The sequence below is a fragment of the Molossus molossus genome, unplaced genomic scaffold (genome assembly GCF_014108415.1).
Source record: "Molossus molossus isolate mMolMol1 unplaced genomic scaffold, mMolMol1.p scaffold_m16_p_6, whole genome shotgun sequence".
In the NCBI taxonomy this organism is placed as follows: Eukaryota; Metazoa; Chordata; class Mammalia; order Chiroptera; family Molossidae; genus Molossus; species Molossus molossus.
In genome coordinates this window covers 51,878,099-51,899,139 of record NW_023425399.1, presented here as the reverse complement: position 1 = coordinate 51,899,139, position 21,041 = coordinate 51,878,099, and the positions used below count along the sequence as shown (strand labels likewise).

Below are 21,041 nucleotides of genomic sequence, written 5' to 3'. Positions count from 1 at the left end.
CATCATTAAAATGTCTATACTACCCAAAGCAATCTATAGATTCAATGCAATACCCATCAAAATACTAACAACATATTTCACAGAACTAGAATAAATACTTCAAAAGTTCATATGAAACCAAGAAAGACCTCGAATAGCCACAGCAATCTTGAAAAAGAAGAGCAAGCCCTGGCTGGTTTGGCTCAGCGGTTAGAGTGTCGGCCTGCGGTCCAGAGAGACCCGGGTTCGGTTCCCGCTAAGGGCACGTACCTCGGTTGCAGTTTGTCCCCGGCCCTGGTTGGTCGTGCGGGTGGCAGCCACTCGATGTGTCCCTTTCATGTCAGTGTTTCTATCTCTCTCTTCCTCTCTCTCCCTCCCACTCTATCTGTCCAAAAAATGGAAAAATGTCCTCGGGTAAGGATAAAAAAAAAAAGAAAAAGAAGAACAAAGTAGGAGGGATCACATTACCAGATTTCAGGTTATACTACAAAGCCACGGTAATCAAAACAGCATGGTACTGGCACGAGAACAAGCATATAGACGAGTGGAACAGAACAAAGAACCCAGAAATGGACCTAAGACAATATACTCAATTAATACTTGACATAGGTGGCAGGAGCATACAGTGGAGTAAAAACAGCCTCTTTAATAAATGGTGTTGGGAAAATTGGACAGCTACATACCAAAAAAATGAAACTAGACCATCAACTTACACCCTACACAACAATAAAATTAAAATGGATAAAAGACTTAAATGTGAGTCATGAATCCGTAGAAATCCTAGAAGAAAATTTAGGCAATAAAATTTCAGACATCATATGCAGCAGAATTTTCACTGATACATCATCAAAGGCAACAGAAACAAAGGAAAAAATGAACACATGGGACTATATCAAACTCAAAAGCTTCTGCACAGCAAAAGATATAATCATCCAAATGGAGAGGCAACCCACTTTATGGGAGAACATAATTGCCAATGATATATCAGATAAGGGATTACTTTCCAATATGTATAGAGTGCTCATACAACTCAACAAAAGGAAGACAAAGAACCCAATTAAAACATGGGCAGAGGAACTAAATAGACACCTCTCCAAACAGGACATACAAATGGCCAAGAGACATATGAAGAAATTCTCAACATCACTAATCATCAGAGAGATGGAAAATTAAAACAATGAAGTATCACCTCACACCTGTCAGAATGGCCGCCATCAACAAATCATCAAACAACAAGTGTTGAGGGTGTGGAGAAAATGGGCCTCTAGTACACTGCTGGTAGGAATACAGACAGGTGCAGCCACTATTGAAAACAATATGGTGTTACCACAAAACATTAAAAATTGAACTTCCATTTAACCCATTAATCCCACTTCTAGGAATATACCCTAAGAAGCCTGAAACACCAATCAGAAAGAATATATGTACTCCTATGTTTGTAGCGCACTATTTACAATAGCTAAGATCTGGAAACAGCCCAAATGTCCAACAGTAGATGAATGGATACAAAAGCAGTGGTAGATATACACAATGGAGTACTGTGCAGCTGTAAGAAAGATCACTTATCCTTTGATACGACATAGAGGGACCTGGAGAGTATTATTCTAAGTGAAACAAGCCAAGTAGAAAAAGACAAATACCACATGATCTCACTTATTTATGGAATATAATGAACATAACAGCCTGAGGAATAGGGTAGACCCAGAAACATGGAAGTAGGGTACAGACTGACAACCCTCCATGAGGGTGTGGTTGGGGGAGTGAAAGGATAAACCACAGAACTTACATGCATGTATGCATAACCAATGGACCTGGACAACAAAGCTAGGGACGGGGTGGGGGGGGGGGGATGGGGAGGAGAGTGTCAATGGGGTAGAAAACAAGAAACATCTGTAACAAAAATAAAATTAAAATTTAAAAAAAAAACTAGTTACTTTAAATGTAAATGGATTAAATGCTCCAATAAAAAGACATTGGGTAGCTGAATGAATAAGAAATCAAGACTCAAATATATGCTGTCTTCAAGAAAACCACCTTAGAACAAAAGATACACAGAGACTGCAGGTAAAGGGATGGCAAAATATATTTTATGCAAATGGAAACAAAGAAACAAAAAAGCTGGGGTAGCAATACTTATATCAGACAAAATAGACTTTAAAACTGGTATAATAAGACACAAAGAAGGACATTACATAATTATAAAGGGATTAGTCCAACAAGAGGATATACCCCTTGTAAAAATGTATGCACCCAATATAGGAGCACCTAAATATATAAGGCAAATCTTGGTGGATGTAATAGGAGAGATTGACAGTTATACTGTCATAGTAGGGGATTTTTTTTAATATTTTTTTTTTTTATTGATTTGAGAGAGAGAGAGGGGGAGAGTAAGAGAGAGACAAAAACATCAATGAGAGAGAACATCGATTGGCCGCCTTCTGCAAGCCCCACACTGGGGACTGGGCACACAACCTGGTCATGTGCCTTGACCAAATCAAACTGGCAACCTCTTGGTGCGTGAGTTGATGCTCAAACACTGGCTGGGCCATAGTAGGGGATCTTATCACCCCATTGATATCAATGGATAGATCTTTCAGACAGAAAATCAACAAGGAAACCGAGGCCTTAAATGACACACTAGACCAGATGGATTTCATTGATATTTTTGAGGATTTCACGCCAAAGCAGAAGTATATATATATTTTTCAAGTGCACAGGAATATTTTCTAGGATAAACCACATGCTAGGCCACAAAACAATTCTCAATAAATTTAAGAAGACTGAAATCATATAAACTTTTTCAACCACAATGGTTTGAAGCTAGAAATCATTTACAAGGAAAAAAAAAAGAAAAACACACAAAAACATGGAGGCTCAATAACTTGTTACTAAATGATGAATGGTTTAATGAGATCAAGGATGAAATTAAAAGTTATCTAGAAGGAATTAATTAAAAATTAAGTTTTTTTTCTTTATTGATTTTAGAGAGAGAAGAAGGGAGAGGGAGAGAGAGAGAGAGAAACATCAATGAAAGAGAACATCAATTGGCCACCTCCTGCATAATCCCCCACTGGGGATTTAGCCCACAACCTAGGCATGTGCCCTGACTGGGAATCGAACCAGTGACCTCTTGGTGCATGGGTTGACGCTCAACCACTGAGTCACACCAGTTGGGTGAGGCAAATGAAAATTAAAACACAAAATCTATGGGACACAATGAAAACAATACTAAGAGGGAAATTCATAGCATTACAGGCTACCTCAAGACGGAATAAAAATATTAAAATTACAATTTAACCTTACATCTAAAAGAACTAGAAAAAGAACAAGCGAAGCCTAAGGTGAGCAGACAGAATAAATAATAAAGATCAGAGCTGAAATAAAAGAATTAAAGTCTAAAAAATAAACAAACAAACAAAAAATCAATGAAACCAAGAGCTGAGCTGGTTCTTCAGAAGATAAACCAGATTGATGAACCTTAAACCACACTCATCAAGAGAAAAAGGGAGAGGACTCACTAAATAAAATCAGAAATGAAAGAGGAGGAGTACAACTAACAACACAGAAATACAAAAGATTCTAAGAAAATATTATGAACAATTAATTATGTGCCAAAAAATTGGTCAATCTGGGAGAAATGCATAAATTCTTAGAAATATACAATTATATAAAAACTGCATCAAGATGAAACAGAATATCTGATCACACCAATTACAACTAATGAAATCAAAGCAGCAGTAAAAACTCTCCAAAAATAAAAATTCTGAACCAGATGGCTTTACAGGTGAATTTTCCAAAAAGAACAAAAATTCCAAGAAGAACTAACACCTATACTTCTGAAACTATTCAAAATAATTCAAGATAAAGACACTTCAAAGAAAGAAAATTATAGGCCAATATCCTTGATGAACATAGATACAAATATCCTCAACAAAATATTAGCAAACTGAATTCAACAGTATATTTAAAAGATTATATACACTATAATCAAGTGGGATTTATACCTGAGATGCAAGGTTGGTACCGTATCTGCAAATCAATTAACATGAAATACCACATACACCAAATGAATGATAAAAATCATATGATCATGCCCAGCCAGTATGGGTCATTGGATCCTCATCCCATGGACTGAGAGGTCTTGGTTTGATTCCCAGTCAGGGTTCATGCTCCGCTTGCGAGCTCAATCCCCAGTGGGGAACATGCAGAAGGCAGCCGACCAGTGTTTCTCTCTCACATCACTGTTTCTCTCTCCCTTCCTCTCTCTCTCTAAAATCAACAAAAACATTTTTAAAATCATATAATCATATCAATAGATTCAGAAAATTTATTTGACAAAAACAAGCACCCATTTATAATAAAAAACTTCCCTGAAATTGGAAATAATGTGAAGCTACTTCAACATAATAAATGCCATATGTGACAAACCCACAGATAACATCATACTCTAAGGAGAAAAAGTAAAAGTGTTTCCCTTCAGATCAGGAACAAGACAGGGATGTCCACTTTCACCTCTCTTATTCAAGATAGTATTGGAAGTCCTAGCTACAGTAATTAAAAAACAAACAAACCAAAGAAATAAGTCACCCAGATTGTAAGCAGTAAAACTCATTATTTTCAAATTACAAGCTATACTGTATGTAGAGAATCCTAAAGATTCCACACAAAAAACTACTAGAACAGATCAATGAATTCAATAAATTAGCAGAATACAAAATAAATATTCAGAAATCTGTTTCTTTTTTATACACCAATAATGAAACATCAGAAAGGAAAACTAAGAAAACAGTGTCATTTATTATTGCATGAAGAAAAAATACCTATGAATAGTTAACCAAGTAGGTAAAAGAACTGTGCTTGCAAATTTGTAAGACACTGAAGAAAGAAATGGAGAAAGATACAAATAAATGGAAGCATATACCATGCTCATCGATAGGAAAAGTTAACATCATTAAAATGTCCACAATACCCAAAGCAATCTGTAGATTCAGTGCAATTCCTATTAAACTAACAATGGCATATTTCACAGAAATAGAACAAATAATCAAAAAATATATATGGAACCACAAAAGACTCTGAATAGTCACAGCAATCTTGAGAAAGAAGACCAAAGTTGGAGATGTCACGCTACCTGATATCAAATTATACTACATCGTCACAGTAATCAAAACAGCATGGTACTAGCATAAAAGTAGATATGTAGATCAATGAAACAGAATAGAGAGCCCAGAAATAAACGTATATCTATATGGTCAACTAATATTTGATAAAGGAGGCAAGAATGTATAGTGGGATAAAGGCAATCTATTCAATTAATGGTGTTCTGAAAATTGGGCACATACAGGCAAAGGAAAATGAAACTAGACCATGTTCTAACAACATATGCAAGAATGAACTCAGAATGGATTATAGGCTTAAATGTAAAACTCAAAACTAAAATACTTCTTGAAGAAAACATAGATAGTAAAATCTCTGACATTTCTCTTAACTATTTTTCTGATATGTCTCCGTGGGCAAGGGAAACAAAAGAAAATAAACAAATGGGACTATATTGAATTTAAAGTTTTTTCCATAGCAAAGGAAACCATCAACAAGATGAAAAGACAACCTCCTGAATGAGAACAATTTTTCCAATGATACATGTGATAAGAAGTTATACAATCAACACACACACACACAGTTGCATTTAAAAGTGAGCTGAGAACTTGAATAGACACTTTTCCAAGAGTAAATACAGATGGCCAATAGACATATGAAAAGACACTCTAGTGCTCGCTTCGGCAGCACATATACTAAAATTGGAACGATACAGAGAAGATTAGCATGGCCCCTTTACAGGGATGGCATGCAAAATCATGAAGCATTCCATATTAAAAAAAAAAAAAAAGATACCCTAGGTCAGTAATTTTCAGAGAAATACAAATTGAAACCCCAATGAAATATCACCTCATACCTGTCAGAATGTCTATCATAAATGAATCAACAAACAACATGTGTTGGTGAGGAGGTGGAGAAAGGGGAACCCTCATGCACTCTTGTGATGATGCAGAATGTCAAAACAGTATGGAGGGTACTCAAAAAATTAAAAATGGAACTGCTTTATGACCCAGCGATTTCATTCCTGGGTGTATATTTAAAGAACCCCAAAACACTAATTTGAAAGAACATATACACCCTTACATTCATTGCAGCATTATTGAAATGTTTTTATTTATTTATGTTTTTATTGATTTGAGAGAAAGGAAAGGAGAGAAAGAGAAAAAAAAAACATCGATGAGGGAGAAACACATCAATCGGTTGCCTCCCGCATGACCTGGACCAAGGCCAGAGATTGAACCTGCAACCCAGGTACGTGCATTGCCCAGAATTGAATACTAGACCCTTTGGTCCATGAGCCAATGTGTTAACTACTCAGCCAAACTGGTCAGCTACAGCATTATTTATACTAGCAAAGATATGGAAGCAACGCATGTGCCTATCATCTACATATATACAATGGAATATTACTCAGCCTTAAAAAAATTAAATCTTACAATTTGCAATAGGATGGCTAAAACTAGAGGGTATTATGCTAAGTGAAATAAGTCAGAGAAAGACAAATATCATATTTCATTTATATGCAGAATCTAAAGAACAATATAAATGAAAAAACAAAAGACAAACATCCCTGGCTGGTTTGGCTCAGCGGTTAAAGCATCAGCCTGCGGTCCAGAGAGACCCGGGTTCAGTTCGCACTAAGGGCATGTATCTCGGTTGCAGTTTGTCCCTGGACCTGGTTGGGTTGTGTGGGTGGCAACCACTCGAAAGATGTGTCCCTTTCACGTTGATGTTTCTCTTTCTCTCTTCTCCCTCCCACTGTATCTGAATGAAAAATGGAAAAAGTGTCCTCAGGTGAGAATAAAAAAAAAAAAGAGCCATAGACACAGAGAACAGACTATGGCACCAGAAGGGAGGGGAATTGGGGACCAGGTGAAAAAGGTGAAGGAATTAATTAAAAATTAATAGTTAGAAAATAGTCATGGGGATATAAATTACAGTGTAGGAAATGTAGTCAATAATATAATAACTACGTATGGTGTCAGGTGAGTACTGGAAGTATCAGGGACAATACCTTGTAAAATATATCATCATCTATTCACTGTGCTGTATAAATGATATACAAATATTGAATGTAAGCTGTAATTGAAAAAAAAAAAAAAACAACTTAATTTTTCCAGTAAAATGTTATAAACACAAGAGAGCTTTATATCACATGTAACCACCATAAAATTGTGATGTGGAAACACCTGTTTATCCTAAGGTCTGAGTTTCTAAAGAAAGGAGAGGTGACAGTCAATATACAGAGAAGAAAATGAGAAATTGTCAAAAGAGAAATGTGTAGGATCACTATGCTTTAATAATCTTAAGTTTCAACAACTGCTAGGTTTGATTATGTGCTTATCAAATTGGGGAAAGAGAGGTCTGTGCATTGCCAAGAGTGCTGAAACTGGGTCAGAGGATGCCGCTCTGAAAACACTGGATTGCTCCTGACACAGGGCCTCAAGAATTGACTATTGTGGGAAAAAGCAAATAAGCAAAAATGTCTCTTATAAGAAGATATGCATGAAAAGTAGTTAGCAATAACTACTTCCATTGTGAAAGACTGTAAGGCCAACTTCCTAGTTGCTGTTTCAACTCATAGTGCATTTGCTCATCCACTCAATGAGTATTTGTTTAGCATACACTATCTGCTGGGTGGTGGTTATTTAGAAAAATCAAAATATACAATTTAATCAACTATACCCTACTAAAAGCTACATTTATGTATTTAATGACACAGATCAGAGGAGATTTTGAAGAGATTTATATATATCTCAAGTTAAGGGAGTTTTCTTTCAAATTGCTTAAAATAATATTAGAAATAACCGTGGAAGAGAAGGAAAAACAACAGTGGTTTGGATCTTCAGGCATATAACCTCCTCTGGTGGTCCAGATATATCTCCTTTTTTCTAGAGGTAGAGCAGGATTTCCTATGCTTGCACTATTGCCATTTGGGTTAGATATTGTCTGCATTGGAGGGTGCTGAGTACCTCAACCCACCAGCTGTCAGTAGCAGCACCCCCTTTCCCAGCTGTGGTTTCCAAAAATGTCTCAAAGCATTGTAAATGTCCTCTGGGAAACAAAAATGATCCCTGGTTGAGAACCACTGAAATGATCTGAATTGAGCTGCTGGTTTAAAAAAATAACTTTTTCTTGTTTCAACCCTTTTGCTGTAGAGTCAGAAATGCAAGTATGAATTGTTTCAGCTCAACCACAGGGTCCTTCAGCTGGGAGAGGAGGCCTCTACCCAACAGGCCCAAATTAAGAAAAACTGCATCACCATTCAGTTGTTAACACACAGATTAGAGGAGGCTGTACACTTCAGGGAGTTGCAGGTGAGTAGTGGTCAAGGGGCAGTGGGGTAGAGAGGAGCAGGCACATTAGAGAAGCAGCCTAAAACACATCAGGAGCAGACCTAAAGTGCCAAGAGGTAGGCACTGCCCTGGAGGTGAAGTAAAGAACATAATAGGCGCCTGGCCGGTTTGGCTCAGCGGTTAGAGCGTTGGCCTGTGGTCCGGAGAGACCCGGGTTCGGTTCCCACTAAGGGCACGTACTTCGGTTGCAGTTTGTCCCCGGCCCTGGTTGGTCGTGCGGGTGGCAGCCACTCGATGTGTCCCTTCACGTCGATGTTTCTCACTCTCTCTCCCTTCCTCTCTCTCCCTCCCTCTCTATCTGTACAAAAAATGGAAAAATATCCTCAGGTGAGGATAAAAAAAAAAAAAAAGAACATAATAGGCAAGCCCTGGAAAATATATGGACTTCAGTAGCTTTTGCAAATCCCGAATGTGTAAAAAAGTTGACAGAAAGGAATTACATTCTGATGGTAAAGGAGTAAATTGGTACAACCTTCTGGAGGACAGTTTGGCAAAATATGTATCAAGAGCCTCAAGAATGTCAATATCCTCTGACTTCATGATTCTACTTACGGGAATTTTACCAGCATACTGTGGAAAGACTTAGCTGGAAGTATTTTCATTGCTGTGGTATTTGTAATAGCAAGTCAGAATTGGAATCTGCTTGACTCAATCTATCAACAATTTACTGAATAAGTCAGTAAATTATGGATAGCTGTTATAAACTATGTTTTCAAATAATATTTAATGTCATGGGGAAATAATTAAGATATAAAGGGGAAAGCACAGCATATCACACTGAACCAGTCTTATCAATAAAAATGCTATGTGTAGAGGAAGGGCTAAAGAATGACAGCACAATGTCAGATGTGGTCCTTGGGCTGCTGGGATCATGGGTGATTTAAATTTTGCAATTTTTGCTTTTCTATAATTTTCTGCATTAAACATGTATCAAACCACTAAGATATTTCTTATATTTGTGAGATTAATTTTTTTAAGAACAGGGTGACCAAATTAAAAAACTGGAACTTGTACTTGAACACATAAATCAGGAATGTCAGAGCCTGAGACTGTCATGGTCACAACTGAGACCCTTTTTTTTTATCCTCACCTGAGGACATCTTTCCATATTTAGTTCAGATAGAGTGGGTAGGAGAGAGAGAGAGAGACACATCGACATGAAAGGGACACATCGAGTGGTTACCACCCGCACGACCCAACCAGGGCTGGAGACAAACCTCAACCAAGGTACGTGCCCTTAGCGGGAACCGAACCCGGGTCTCTCTGGACCGCAGGCCGATGCTCTAACCGCTGAGCCAAACCGGCCAGGGCTGAGAAAGACCCTTGAAGAAAGTCAAAACCAGGTGGGTGTATGTGATGGCCTGAGACGCTGGGTCCCATCTGGGAAAGAGAGTCAATGCAGTTGAGTGCTGACAGCCTTGCTGGCACTAGTCCATCCCAGAGAAGTTTTCGGGCTGTCCTGAGATTGCACAGCTAGTGAAGAACTTACCAGGCCCAGGACTGAAGTCAAGGCTAGTCCATGGTTGGGTTGACCTTGAGCAGGCCATGTGAATAACTGTGCCTCAGTTTACTCCAGATAGAAGGATGCCCGTAAGCATGTCTTTGGGGTGCCATTTATAGAACCCAAGAGCCAGGGAGAACTTCAGGGTAACCCCTGAGGAGGGGAGGAGGTGTCAGATCCAAGACAGCCAGTCAAGACCCCAATAGTAAGGCTCCATGTCTTCATCTCACACATATTTACATGCACAGTGAAACCCTAAAATTGCACGTGTGTGTGTTACACTTGCTGGTTCCCACACTATCTCCTGCTCCAGCATTTATCCAGCGCTTGTCAGGCTCACAAGGTGCAAAAAGACAGGGAGGCAGGGAGCTTGCAGCTGTGGACAAACAGGAACCTCAGGGTTTCCTGACAATGTGAGGTTCGGGGACACAGAGTGGGTAGCCATTTCTTCCTGGGAGAACCAGGTGCTCAAGAGGGATGAGAAAATGGCAGGTGTGTAACAGTAAGAGGTGTCCTGAGTACTAAGAGCCCAGTGCAGACTCAGATGTAGGGTGCAATTGGAAGGCCAGGGGCCTGTAGGAAGGAAAGAGGAGCTGTGGGAGTGGCCACCCCAAGCATGGTGTGGAAGGGGTCTTTAACCCACATGACCTCAGTCCCAGCACCAACCTCACTTGAGTGTATTACCTGAGTGCCTCCCACTTCTGAACCTCTTACCAGCTTCCCCCTATTGATTTTTGGCCCCACAGCTGGACTTGGCTGGCTGTGGTTGCCTGGTGTGAGAGGGCAAGATGTCCAAGGCTATGCAGGGGTCAGCCTGGTATGGGACCCTCCAGGGCTGTTGGCGGGCTGTTGGCATCCTATAAGCTATCAGCTTTCCCACTGCAAACAAGCACATTCCCAGGGGTACCTCTGTACGTGGGGGTTCCCCTCTCTGTTTTTAAGTCTGAAAGGACCCTTGAGAAATTGCCTTGGCCAGTTTGAGTCCTTTGAGGCTGAGTCAGCCAGCACTACAGGCAGAAGGTACCTTAAACAATCCCACAGCAACATGAGCTGGTTTCCACTTCTTTGGGATTTAGAAGGTTCCCTCCAAGACCACAATGATGAAAGTCCAGAGGAGGGAAGTAGAGGCATCCAGAGTAATTAAGGCATTTCTGGGTATGCTGTGGTGAGGATGGGTGTGGAGATACGTGGGAGGGAGTCAGTGTAATCACTGGTGCACCATAGGTGGTTCTGAGGAGGAAGGTCTAGGAGGTCATAGAACCAAGCATGTTGGACATTTACTAGCAGGGAAGCAGCTCAGGTGAGGCCACGGGAATTCACAGTAGTTTTTAAAAAACAAGGTGACCAAATCCAACATTCGTTTGGTCCAGCCTGGATTCAAGGGGAGGGTTCAGTGTGGGATGGCACAGTCCCCAACTGTCAATGAGGGGAAGACTCAGAACCCAATTCTCAATGGGGCAGAAAGAGCAGCCTGTGTGCTCTGGAGTTCAACCAGCTTTATCTGCATCTTATTTCAGTGAACTGAAAAGAATTCAGCTTGTGGATGCTTATGGACTAATTGCCCATGTAGATAGTTGCAAAGTAGGGCTGCAGGGCCTTCCATGTGAGCCTATAGTGGCAGCCCTGCAGAAAAGGTCGCTGTCAGGCACCAGAATTCTAAGAGGTGGCTACTGAAGATGGCAGTGAGGAATGCAAGGCAGTGTATTCAAAGGAAGAGTACATCAGGTGGTGGGGAGCAAGGTCAGAGTAGAAATTGGGGTGCATGGGCACTTTGACACTCTGAGACACAAGGCTGGGGTTGGAGCTCGGGTTCTTGCTGGGGTGGCTGTAGAATGACCATCTGAAGTGAGAAACTCGAGAGGAAGCTACTTTTGGTGGAGATATATATTAAGCACTGGTTCTTCCTCCTTCTCTTTCCCTCCTAAAAGAGCACAGCAGCTGTCCTCTGGAAGCTATTCGTGTGCAGGTGCGTCTCTCTGGGATGATTCCTATCCTAGAGAACAGCTGTGTTACAATGATGTTGCCGCTGAGATGGCCCCTCAGAGATGTGAGGTGACCTAGTGACTGCTGAAAGTAATTTGGGCTAGAGGTTTGCAGCCTCTCACCCTTGTGTGGCACCTTTCTCTTCTCTCTGACCATGTGGCCACTTTGAGATTTGCTTAAATGTGACTTTTTAAAATTTTTGTAAGAGTGCATTTGAGCCAAACTGATGATATATACCAGGGAGCAAGATCACAAATACCCTACTAAGTGTGACACTTGATGGAACCTCAGAGGCTCAGGAGGGCTGATGTAGCCAATTCTTTTAAGGGACAAGGAAATTGTGTATATTCTGGATGGAAGCCTCCAGAGTCACTAAATTCAACAGTTTGGATCTGACTTCTGATTGCTTAATAAAAATATTGGGCACATGATGTGCAGTTCAGTCATGACTCAGCATAACTCCATGAGATCTGTGCAGTCCTCTGTGGCTGGGGAGCTTCTTTCCATACCTGCTCCTAAGTTTCCTTCTGCATTTGCTATATGTTAATTACCCTCTGTGACCCTGGCCTCAGTGAGTTCTCAGAAGCATAAACTCTGCACTTAAAGGATTATTATATATCCGGCTTGCATGGGTTATACAGTTTGTAAATAATCAGACTCCAGCGAGGTATGCTGGAAGATAAAATTAGACAGAATATACCATGATCCTCCCATGGATCCAATGTGAAGTTTCAGCATAGTCATTGAGGATCACAGGCACATCTTTTCCTGACAGAATTCCAGTGACTAGGCTCTTTATAAATCCTGCATTGTGTGCAGATGCAGGGACCACAGAGGAGAGAAGATGCCTTACTTGCCCTTCCAGCTGTAGAGTGTCCTTAAATACAGTCTGTCATGTCTGACAGTGACCCTGTAGCTCTCACAGCAAATCTATTGTGCTCTTTTCCCTGGTACAGATGCATGGAGCCAACCTAAGACTGAGAGTTTACTCTTCTGGCCAGCATTTGGAGGACATCCACCAGCTACAGGACCAAACAGAGCAGAGCATGTCTCTGGGCCACATGGCTGAGCTGCAGCAGCTGGGATGGGAGCAGTGGGCAGCTCAGCAGCTCCGCATGGAGTGCAGCCTCCAGGAGGAAGGGAGGCAACTGGAAGCACAGTGGGTGAGTGGGGACAAGGGTCTCATGGTTCCAGCTAATGGTAATGGGGAGGGTGACATTGGATCACTGGGCACTCACCAAAAACTGCCCCAGTGCCAAGGGGAAGATGGCCATCCTAATTCCATAACTGGTTGTATAAAAGCTGTGGGACCCCAATTTTCACTGTGAATAATGAGGACTCTTAACAGATGCTGAGGAAGGACCGGGGAGGTGCGATGAGCCTCTCTGAGGTGTCTCCCACCCTCTCAGAAAGCACTGAGTGAGCTGATCTTAAAGGTCTCTTCAGCCTAGAAGCCAGTTTCTCCCAGATGCAGTCTGTCCTTAGGGTCTGCAGTGTCTCTGGTAGGCCCCATGGCTAAACATTAGGGGCCACATGCTAAATGCTTACAGGGCCTGAAAGGTGGTGGAGAGGCTGTAAGTGAAGCAATGGGGGCTGCTCCTCACCTTTGTAGCCTCAGTGTTCTAATTCTCCTGATTTAAAAGAAAAGCCAGAAACTAGATTTTACATGAACACTCCCAGTTTCCAAATGATGCACCTAATTAAAAAAAAAAAAATCTTAAACATTAGGCAGATGGAAAAAAAAAAATCCACCCAAAGGCACATAAGGAATACAGAAGTTACTCATTTAGGTACACACTGATCTAGGTATTGGAGATACAGAAATGACACACAAGGCAAAAAATCTGTGCCTTTCTGGAGCCTGCATTCTAGTGATGGTAGGGAAATAATAAAAAATGAATAATGCAGATAGCATGTCAGATGGTATTAAGTGCTGTGGGGTGTGAGATTTTGCTATTTTAAACAGGATAGCTAGAGAAGGTGGTTCTTGAGCCAACACCTGAAGTTGTTGAGGCAGCAAGCCATCCAGTTACCTGGGGAAAGAGGACTATAGGCAGCAGGAACAGCATGTACAATGGCCCTGAGGTGGGTATGTACTTGGCATGTTTAGAAATAGCAAGAATTGTAGGGAGGGAGGAAGAGAGCAGTGGGACAAGAGGTCAGCAAGCTAACAGGATAGATGGGGAGCTTGCTGTGTGCCAGGCACTACATTAGGCATCTAGATATGTGTAAACAGGGTCACTTGCCTTAAAGGGCAGCAGGACACACTGGCTCAGAGCATGGACTGCAGACATTGGGATCATGGCTCCCCCATCTCTCAGCTGAGTGACCTTGGGCCAGTTACTTAACCTTTCTGTGCTCCAGTTTCCTCATCTGTAAAATTCAGATACCAGTGGTACCACCTCAAGGCATTATTGTGAGGCATCAATGAGTTAGCACATTTAAAGTGCTTGAATTGTCTGTGGAACATGTGCACCCTGTGTACATGTTTATTTTAAAAGCCTGAGAAAACAACTCGATACTGAACAATGCAGTTCATGAGGAAAAGTCCAGGGCAGGACGGATGTGGAGATCAGGAGCCAGAGGGCAAACATTAGAGCAAGACTTGAAAGGTGGGTAAAATTTAGTGTTTGTAAAGCATAAATTCTAACAAAGAATAACCTTTCAGCATTATGCAAAAAAAAAAGTTAAGCTAAAGATGATGACAAACTATGATAGATTACTGACAAAACATAAATTTAATCAGAAATTACAGTGATACCTCGGTTCTCGAACATAATTCGTTCCAGGAGGACGGTCGAGAACCGAATTGTTCGAGAACCGAAGCAATGAAACCCAATAGGAAAGCGTGACTCCACAAAGCGTGACTCTCTCTCTGCACTCACACTGATGACGCAAGCAAGGCGCGCTGGGCCGAATGAACGCCATTCGGCTCAACTTGGCTCATCTTGGAAGTTCGAGTTCCAAATATTTGTTCGGATTCCGAGACAAAAGTTTCTCGAATCTCCTGGTCGAATACCGATTTGGTCGAAAACCGAGGCGTTCGAGAACCGAGGTATCACTGTATTTAGAAATACTTAGTAACATGTTTGAGGAAACTCAACTTTGGAGTCATTTATGATTAAATTTTTAGGACAAGGCAGTCTGCTAATTCTTGCAATACGAAAAGCAACAGTTTTGTGATTTGTGCAGAACATTTCTTAACTTACTCTCTATACAGATGAAAGATTATCTATAGTTACTCTCAAATTTGCACATTTTAGCCAATTTTCAAAGTAAATAAGCCTGAGATGATTCTTTTTAAAATGTAATATTGATGTGTAACCTTCTTTTGTGGCAGGAAGAACATAAAAAACAGCTTAAAGACACAGAAGAGCAGGTAGAAGAGGTGAAAATGATTTTGAAGAACATGGAAATGCTCTTACAAGAAAAAGTGGGTGAGCTGGGAGAGCAGGTGAGTGAGGGGCTTCTGTCAGTACATGCTAATATCCTCTTTCAGAATTTTTTTTCCTTTTATGGTGTTCAAATAGCTGATTCAGGGAGTGACCGTCTTGTCACAGAACTAAAGAAAACCCCATGTTCACTTGGAACCAGTGAATCTGGGGCTCTGCCTACACTTGAGAATCTAAATGTACAATTTTTTTCCAGAAGATTAACAATTAAAAGCAATCAGTAGAAAACTGATTTTAATGTTTGTATGTGTGTGTGTACACACACACACACACATATTATATTTGTGCATTGTGTTTATTTTCTTTTGGGAATTTATATTTTTTGAGGTGTTCACATAACCTCAGGAAAGATATTCATTCTGTCATTTGTTCATTCAGTCAGTCATTCCAAGTACGTTTTATGTATCAAGGCATTGTCCTAGGCAAACCCTGAGATAAACCCTCAAGGACCTTACATTCTCAGAGACAGACAGATAAGGTAAATTATGTCAGCTTATAAGCAGTGCTCTGAAGAAAAGGAAATGGTGATGGGTGGGATCTGGTGAGGATAGTCAGGATATAGTATGGTAACAAACACCTAATGACCCAACAGAAGAAGCCAGGTTGGCATTTTAGAAGGGAGAATGCTCACTGGGTGGGACTGTCCTGTGCATTACCAATAGCACCCCCAATCACTGGAACAGCTGCTATAAAAGGGCACTTGGATAACACACTTTGGCCCTCTTGACAATTTCCTTATTTTACATCATCCTGAATAGTCCTTTTTAAGGCCTATGATTTTGGTCTTTCATGTCTCCATTTCATGGTAAATTCTCTGGTCAAGTTGACTTAAATTTTCTCTACCACATTTCCTCAGATTTTCACTTTCCTTTCTCATGCCAGGATAACAAAAACTGTTGATATCCAGTGTTTGTATCAGATCTGTAAAAACCTGTAAATCATGGTTTGAATAAAGATGGAAGAGTACAGAGGTTACATAACATTTCTGCACTAGATTCAGAGTAAAGTATGGCTTTTTCCTCTCTCTAGTTTAAGAAGAACACAAAATCTGATTTGCTGCTCAAGGAGCTCTACGTAGAAAATGCTCACCTGATGAAAGCACTTCAGGTCACTGAAGAGAAGCAACGAGGGGCTGAGAAAAAAAACCAAATCTTGGAAGAAAAGGTTAGAGCTCTCAACAAACTAATCAGTAAGATGACTTCAGCATCTTTCTCTGTATAGACTGTTTTCCTGAAATTCATTGTGAAAGAACATATTTTAAATTAAGCCACTGTGATGCCATAATTTTCTATGGCCATATATCCCTGGACATATGACCCAGATACTGAGGAAAAGACATGTTGGAAAAGCTACATTTTTATTGGCAGTCTGGGATAATTTCCTGGTAAAAATTCCCAACTGTTACTGGTGAAACAGATTATGGGGTCTCTCAGCAAAGAATGACTAAAAGAAAATGGTAAAGTAAAATAATTTCAATGTTGTGCTTTTGACTTTAGCTGTGGAGATTAAAATGCAAAACTAGGGATCTGTATAGTTCTGCCATTCCACTGTTACTGCTTTGGGTTTAAATCATTAGTATTCTCAATGCTGGGTCTATACAAATATTCCAGAAAGGCTTCACTCCCTATGACTGTCACCCAGTGTTATCAAGGACAAAGGAGGAGAAGCCCATTTTAAGGGACTGCTGCATCATGGGAAGATGTTTAGACAATGCTTATTTTATGTCTGTGCTCAGGGATAATGGTATTTATTGCAAATTTAATCTTAACCTCCTTGAAATGTCATCACACTGGAAATTGTATTATATTGTTTAAAAAAGTATAGTTTTATATCCAAAGTACACAAATTATGGTCATTTAGTTTATCAGAATAAACTACTGAAATGAAGTCACTACAACCAACTTTCTGTTAAACATTGATTTAACTTCTGTTTTCAATTTTTATCCTCATCTAAGGGTATGTTTATTGGTTTGAGAGGGGGAGAGAGAGAGAGAGAGAGAGAAGAGAGAGAGAGATTGATGTGAGAGAAGCAACATTTTTGGTGTACAGGACCAGTGCTCCAACCAACTGAGCTACCAGGTTAGGGTTTAATTGTTTTTTAATTATAAAATATTTCAGGAGGCTGTGGCAGGGGAAGGCACCGGTGGGGCCAATAGGCGGGCTGAACGAGGGAAGCAGGCAAGTGAAACCCCAGTGCACGCTGCTGTGGCCCGAGTACCCTCCCCTTCCAGGCATGAGGTTGAGGAAAACTGAACCAAGGGGACTCGCACCGCAACAGCAGTGAGGCGCAGCTACTGCTGGCCCAGGCCAGCCTCCCTTGGCATCAGGCGGCCCCATCGTGGGGGCCTGGTTTTCTTAGCACACCCAGCTCCAGGAGCCTCCAGAGTTTGCCTCAGCCTTTGAAAGCCCCAGCGCAGCCCAGGCCCTTGGCGGGAAGATGACGGAGTTACAGTTGGCACTGCTACTGTGAGGATAGCTGGCAGAACTCAACAAAAATCTAGTGGAAGGCTTTTCAGCAGGTTTAATAGATGACAATGATCTCTACCAATGGGAAGTCCTTATTATTGGTCTTCCAGATACACTTTATGAAGGTGGTGTTTTTAAGGCTCATTCACTTTCCCAAAAGATTATCCCCTCCAGCCTCCTAAAATGAAATTCATTACAGAAATCTGGCAACCAAATGTTGGGAAAAAAATGGTGATGTATGCATTTCTATTCTTCATGAACCTGGTGAAGATAAATACGGTTATGAAAAACAAGAGAACGCTTGCTCCCCATTTACGCCATGGAAACCATCATGATTAGTGTTATTTATAAGCTGGCAGACCCTAATGGAGACTCACCAGCTAATGTTGATGCTGGGAAAGAATGGAAGAAAAACAGAAATGGAGAATTCAGAAGGAAAGTTGCCGTCTGTGTAAGAAAAAGCCGAGACTGCTTTTCAGTAACATTTATTCAATAGCTGTAACTTCACTTATTTCAGGGGTCTCCAATTAAGAAACATGGCACTGTTTTCCTGCACTCTACCCACCTATTGCTGGACTTCTGGTGAACAAACTGGCAAACATTGGCTGGAACTGAGTTGTAATAACACATGCCAGTATCAATGCTGACAAGAGTCTAACAAGTGCCAACTTATAGATGAATACGCATTTTGAATTCTAATGAACTATTTTAACCTTTAGGAAGAGCTGTAAAGACCTGTACATAGCACATAGCACAACATGATCCGGATAGTATATATACTGTTCATGTACATCCACAAATATACCTTGTACCAAATAATGCTTTCCTGTAGTAGAACAAGAATCGTGTCAATTCGAAAAGATTTTAGCAGGTTTTCTTCCCCTACTCATTGTTTCTTATGTTTTAAAAGACTCATTAAAGCATGTCAGATGAAATATTTCAAACCCATAGAAAAATTGTTTTTTTTATCTTCACCCGAGGACATTTTTCCATTTTTTGTTCAGATGAGATTGGGAGGGAGAGAGAGAGAAACATCGACGTGAAAGAGATACATTGAGTGGCTGCCACCCGCACGACCAACCAGGGCCAGGGCAATCTGCAATCTAGGTACGTGCCCTTAGCGGGAACTGAACCCAGGTCTTTATGGAACGCAGGCAGACGCTCTAACCGCTGAGCAAAACTGGCCAGGGCTAGAAAAATAGTTTTTATAAGAAACATTCCTATGCCCATCAACTATGTACTAAAATAAGTTCTGCTACATTTTATCCTCCCCCTTCTTCCTGGAAGCAACCACTATCCTGCAGCTATTGCATCTTCCCATCCCTTTCTATCTGTATATTTACTATACATGTGTGTATGAGAAAAATCTTAAAGCACTATGGAAAGACTCAAAGACTAGAATTGGTGGAAAGCTCAGTTCTTGGAATCCAGTCAACCAAAGAATTATGACAGCTAATAAAACGGTATGGTTTAAAGCCACTGTTTGGGGTGGTTTGTTTCATAGGAGCAGATAATTGACAACACTGAAAAAGCATAGACTTACATACACAAATGTATACATTCTCCTCTTCCTAAGCACTAAAAAACAACTTCAAAGTTGCAAAATGCCTCAATAAAATAACAGCAAGTCAAACATTAGACTTCACAGTTCACTAAATGGTTAACAAACCAAGGCCAAGAAGAGTATATCTCAGGAAATGCAAGAAGCTTAACAACAGAATTCTATTCATATAATTCATAACAGTAGGGAGTTAAGTGAGAAACAGTATGATCATAATTCAGATTCCAAAGGCATACTTGGAAAAACCATATATGCTAATTACCATTATTTTATTTTAAATTATGATACTGAATTTATTTTGAGTCTTCAAGTTGCACTGAGGGAGGACACAAGTTTTGGTATTTTCCCTGGAGAAATATGGGATAAAAAGATTGAGAAATGAGACTGTGGCTTTCCAATGAAGTCATGAAAAAGATAAGCTGCCACCTACCTATTTATCAGCAGCAATCAACATTTTTCTGAACCCTCTATACAAAAAGTACTACACAACAGCCCTGGCCAGTTTGGCTCAGCAGTTAGAGCATTGGCCTGTGGACCGGAGGGTCGCAGGTTTGATTCCTGGTCAAGGGCACATACTTGGGTTGCAGGTTCGATCCCCTGCCCAATCTGAGTCATGTGGGAGACAACCAATCAATGTGGCTCTCTTCCTCTCTCCCACTCTATTTAAAAATCAATGGAAAAATATCCTTGAGTGAGGATTAACAAAAAAAGAAAAAACAAAAAGTTCTAGACATCAGAGGCAATTTAGAAACAAAATGAGTTTATATAAATATTAGAATGTGGCCAAGGCATCATAATTTGAACTTTTATACATGTTATCAGCCAAAGCCAGTTAGATAACAGAAAAAAATATTCCATTCACATTAGAGACAAAAACTAGAAAATAACTGGGAAACCACTGAGAAATGGAACTGTACTTGACATATGTAACCAGCTCACAGTGAGCATATGGAACATTGTTTTTTAGTAGGTGAAGGGGGACTTTCATTTTCTACATTATATATTTTTACCTGTAAGTACACTTACATCGCCTTCAAAATTCTAGCCACAATTCTAGAGTCAATATAAATTGATAAAACCTCTAAAATTTCAAGTACTATATATTCATTTCAAATAAGGATATATTTTATTACTTTATTTGGGGAATTAAACACAAAAGAACATCATATCATTTAAGTTCAGGAATGATGGCAAGCTGGCAACATGATAATGGCCTTCATAGCTGTATATCTTCATAGCTGATTCATGTGGACTTTAGGGCTCACCTGTGTGCATGCTTCCATGTGCTCTGGGAGTAAATATAAAGAAGGGAAGTGACTACAGACCCAGAGTTATAATGTCAACGTCATCAATACCATTCACTAGGGAAATTTTCCTTATTGTTTATCAGCAGAAATTTAGCTGAATATATGATCTGGCCAACAAAACTATGGGGAGAAATCATTTTCAATAATGAAAATAATCACCCCAACAGTGTGGCTCAGTGGTTGAACTTTGACCCATGCACCAAGAGGTCCCTGGTTCAATTCTCAGTCAGGGCACATGCCCAGGTTGTGGGCCAAATTCCCAGTGGGGGACATACAGGAGGTGGCCAATCGATGTTCTCTCATCGATGTCTTCTATCTCTCTCTCTCCCTTTCCCTTCC

The 21,041-nt window shown here is 40.4% G+C and overlaps 2 protein-coding genes, 1 non-coding gene and 1 pseudogene across 10 annotated transcripts in view; 3 read left to right on the top strand and 1 right to left on the bottom strand.

Annotated features, from left to right (window-relative positions):
- Positions 1-17,298, top strand: part of NINL (ninein like) — a 205,085-nt gene extending 187,787 nt beyond the window's left edge. The window contains exons 15-18 of one of the 6 annotated variants that reach the window (XM_036244012.1): positions 8,235-8,393; positions 12,873-13,079; positions 15,257-15,370; positions 16,398-17,298. In XM_036244012.1, coding sequence (XP_036099905.1) covers positions 8,235-8,393; positions 12,873-13,079; positions 15,257-15,370; positions 16,398-16,589 — 672 coding nt within the window. In that variant the 3' untranslated portion in view covers positions 16,590-17,298. The remainder of the gene's footprint in view (positions 1-8,234; positions 8,394-12,872; positions 13,080-15,256; positions 15,371-16,397) is intronic. The other 5 variants (XM_036244011.1, XM_036244009.1, XM_036244010.1 and 2 more) reach the window with 5 other exon arrangements.
- LOC118619398 lies at positions 5,748-5,854 on the top strand. Its single transcript, XR_004957179.1, has one exon. It is a non-coding gene; the product is annotated as a U6 spliceosomal RNA (small nuclear RNA).
- A 191-nt stretch (positions 17,299-17,489) lies between the features above and the next one.
- On the top strand, positions 17,490-18,773 carry LOC118618108 (annotated as a pseudogene).
- Positions 18,774-20,534: 1,761 nt separating this feature from the next.
- GINS1 (GINS complex subunit 1) overlaps positions 20,535-21,041 on the bottom strand; it is a 46,673-nt gene continuing 46,166 nt past the window's right edge. The window contains exon 7 of one of the 3 annotated variants that reach the window (XM_036244024.1): positions 20,535-20,683. The gene's annotated coding sequence lies outside the window, so the exon portion shown is untranslated. The remainder of the gene's footprint in view (positions 20,684-21,041) is intronic. The other 2 variants (XM_036244022.1, XM_036244021.1) reach the window with 2 other exon arrangements.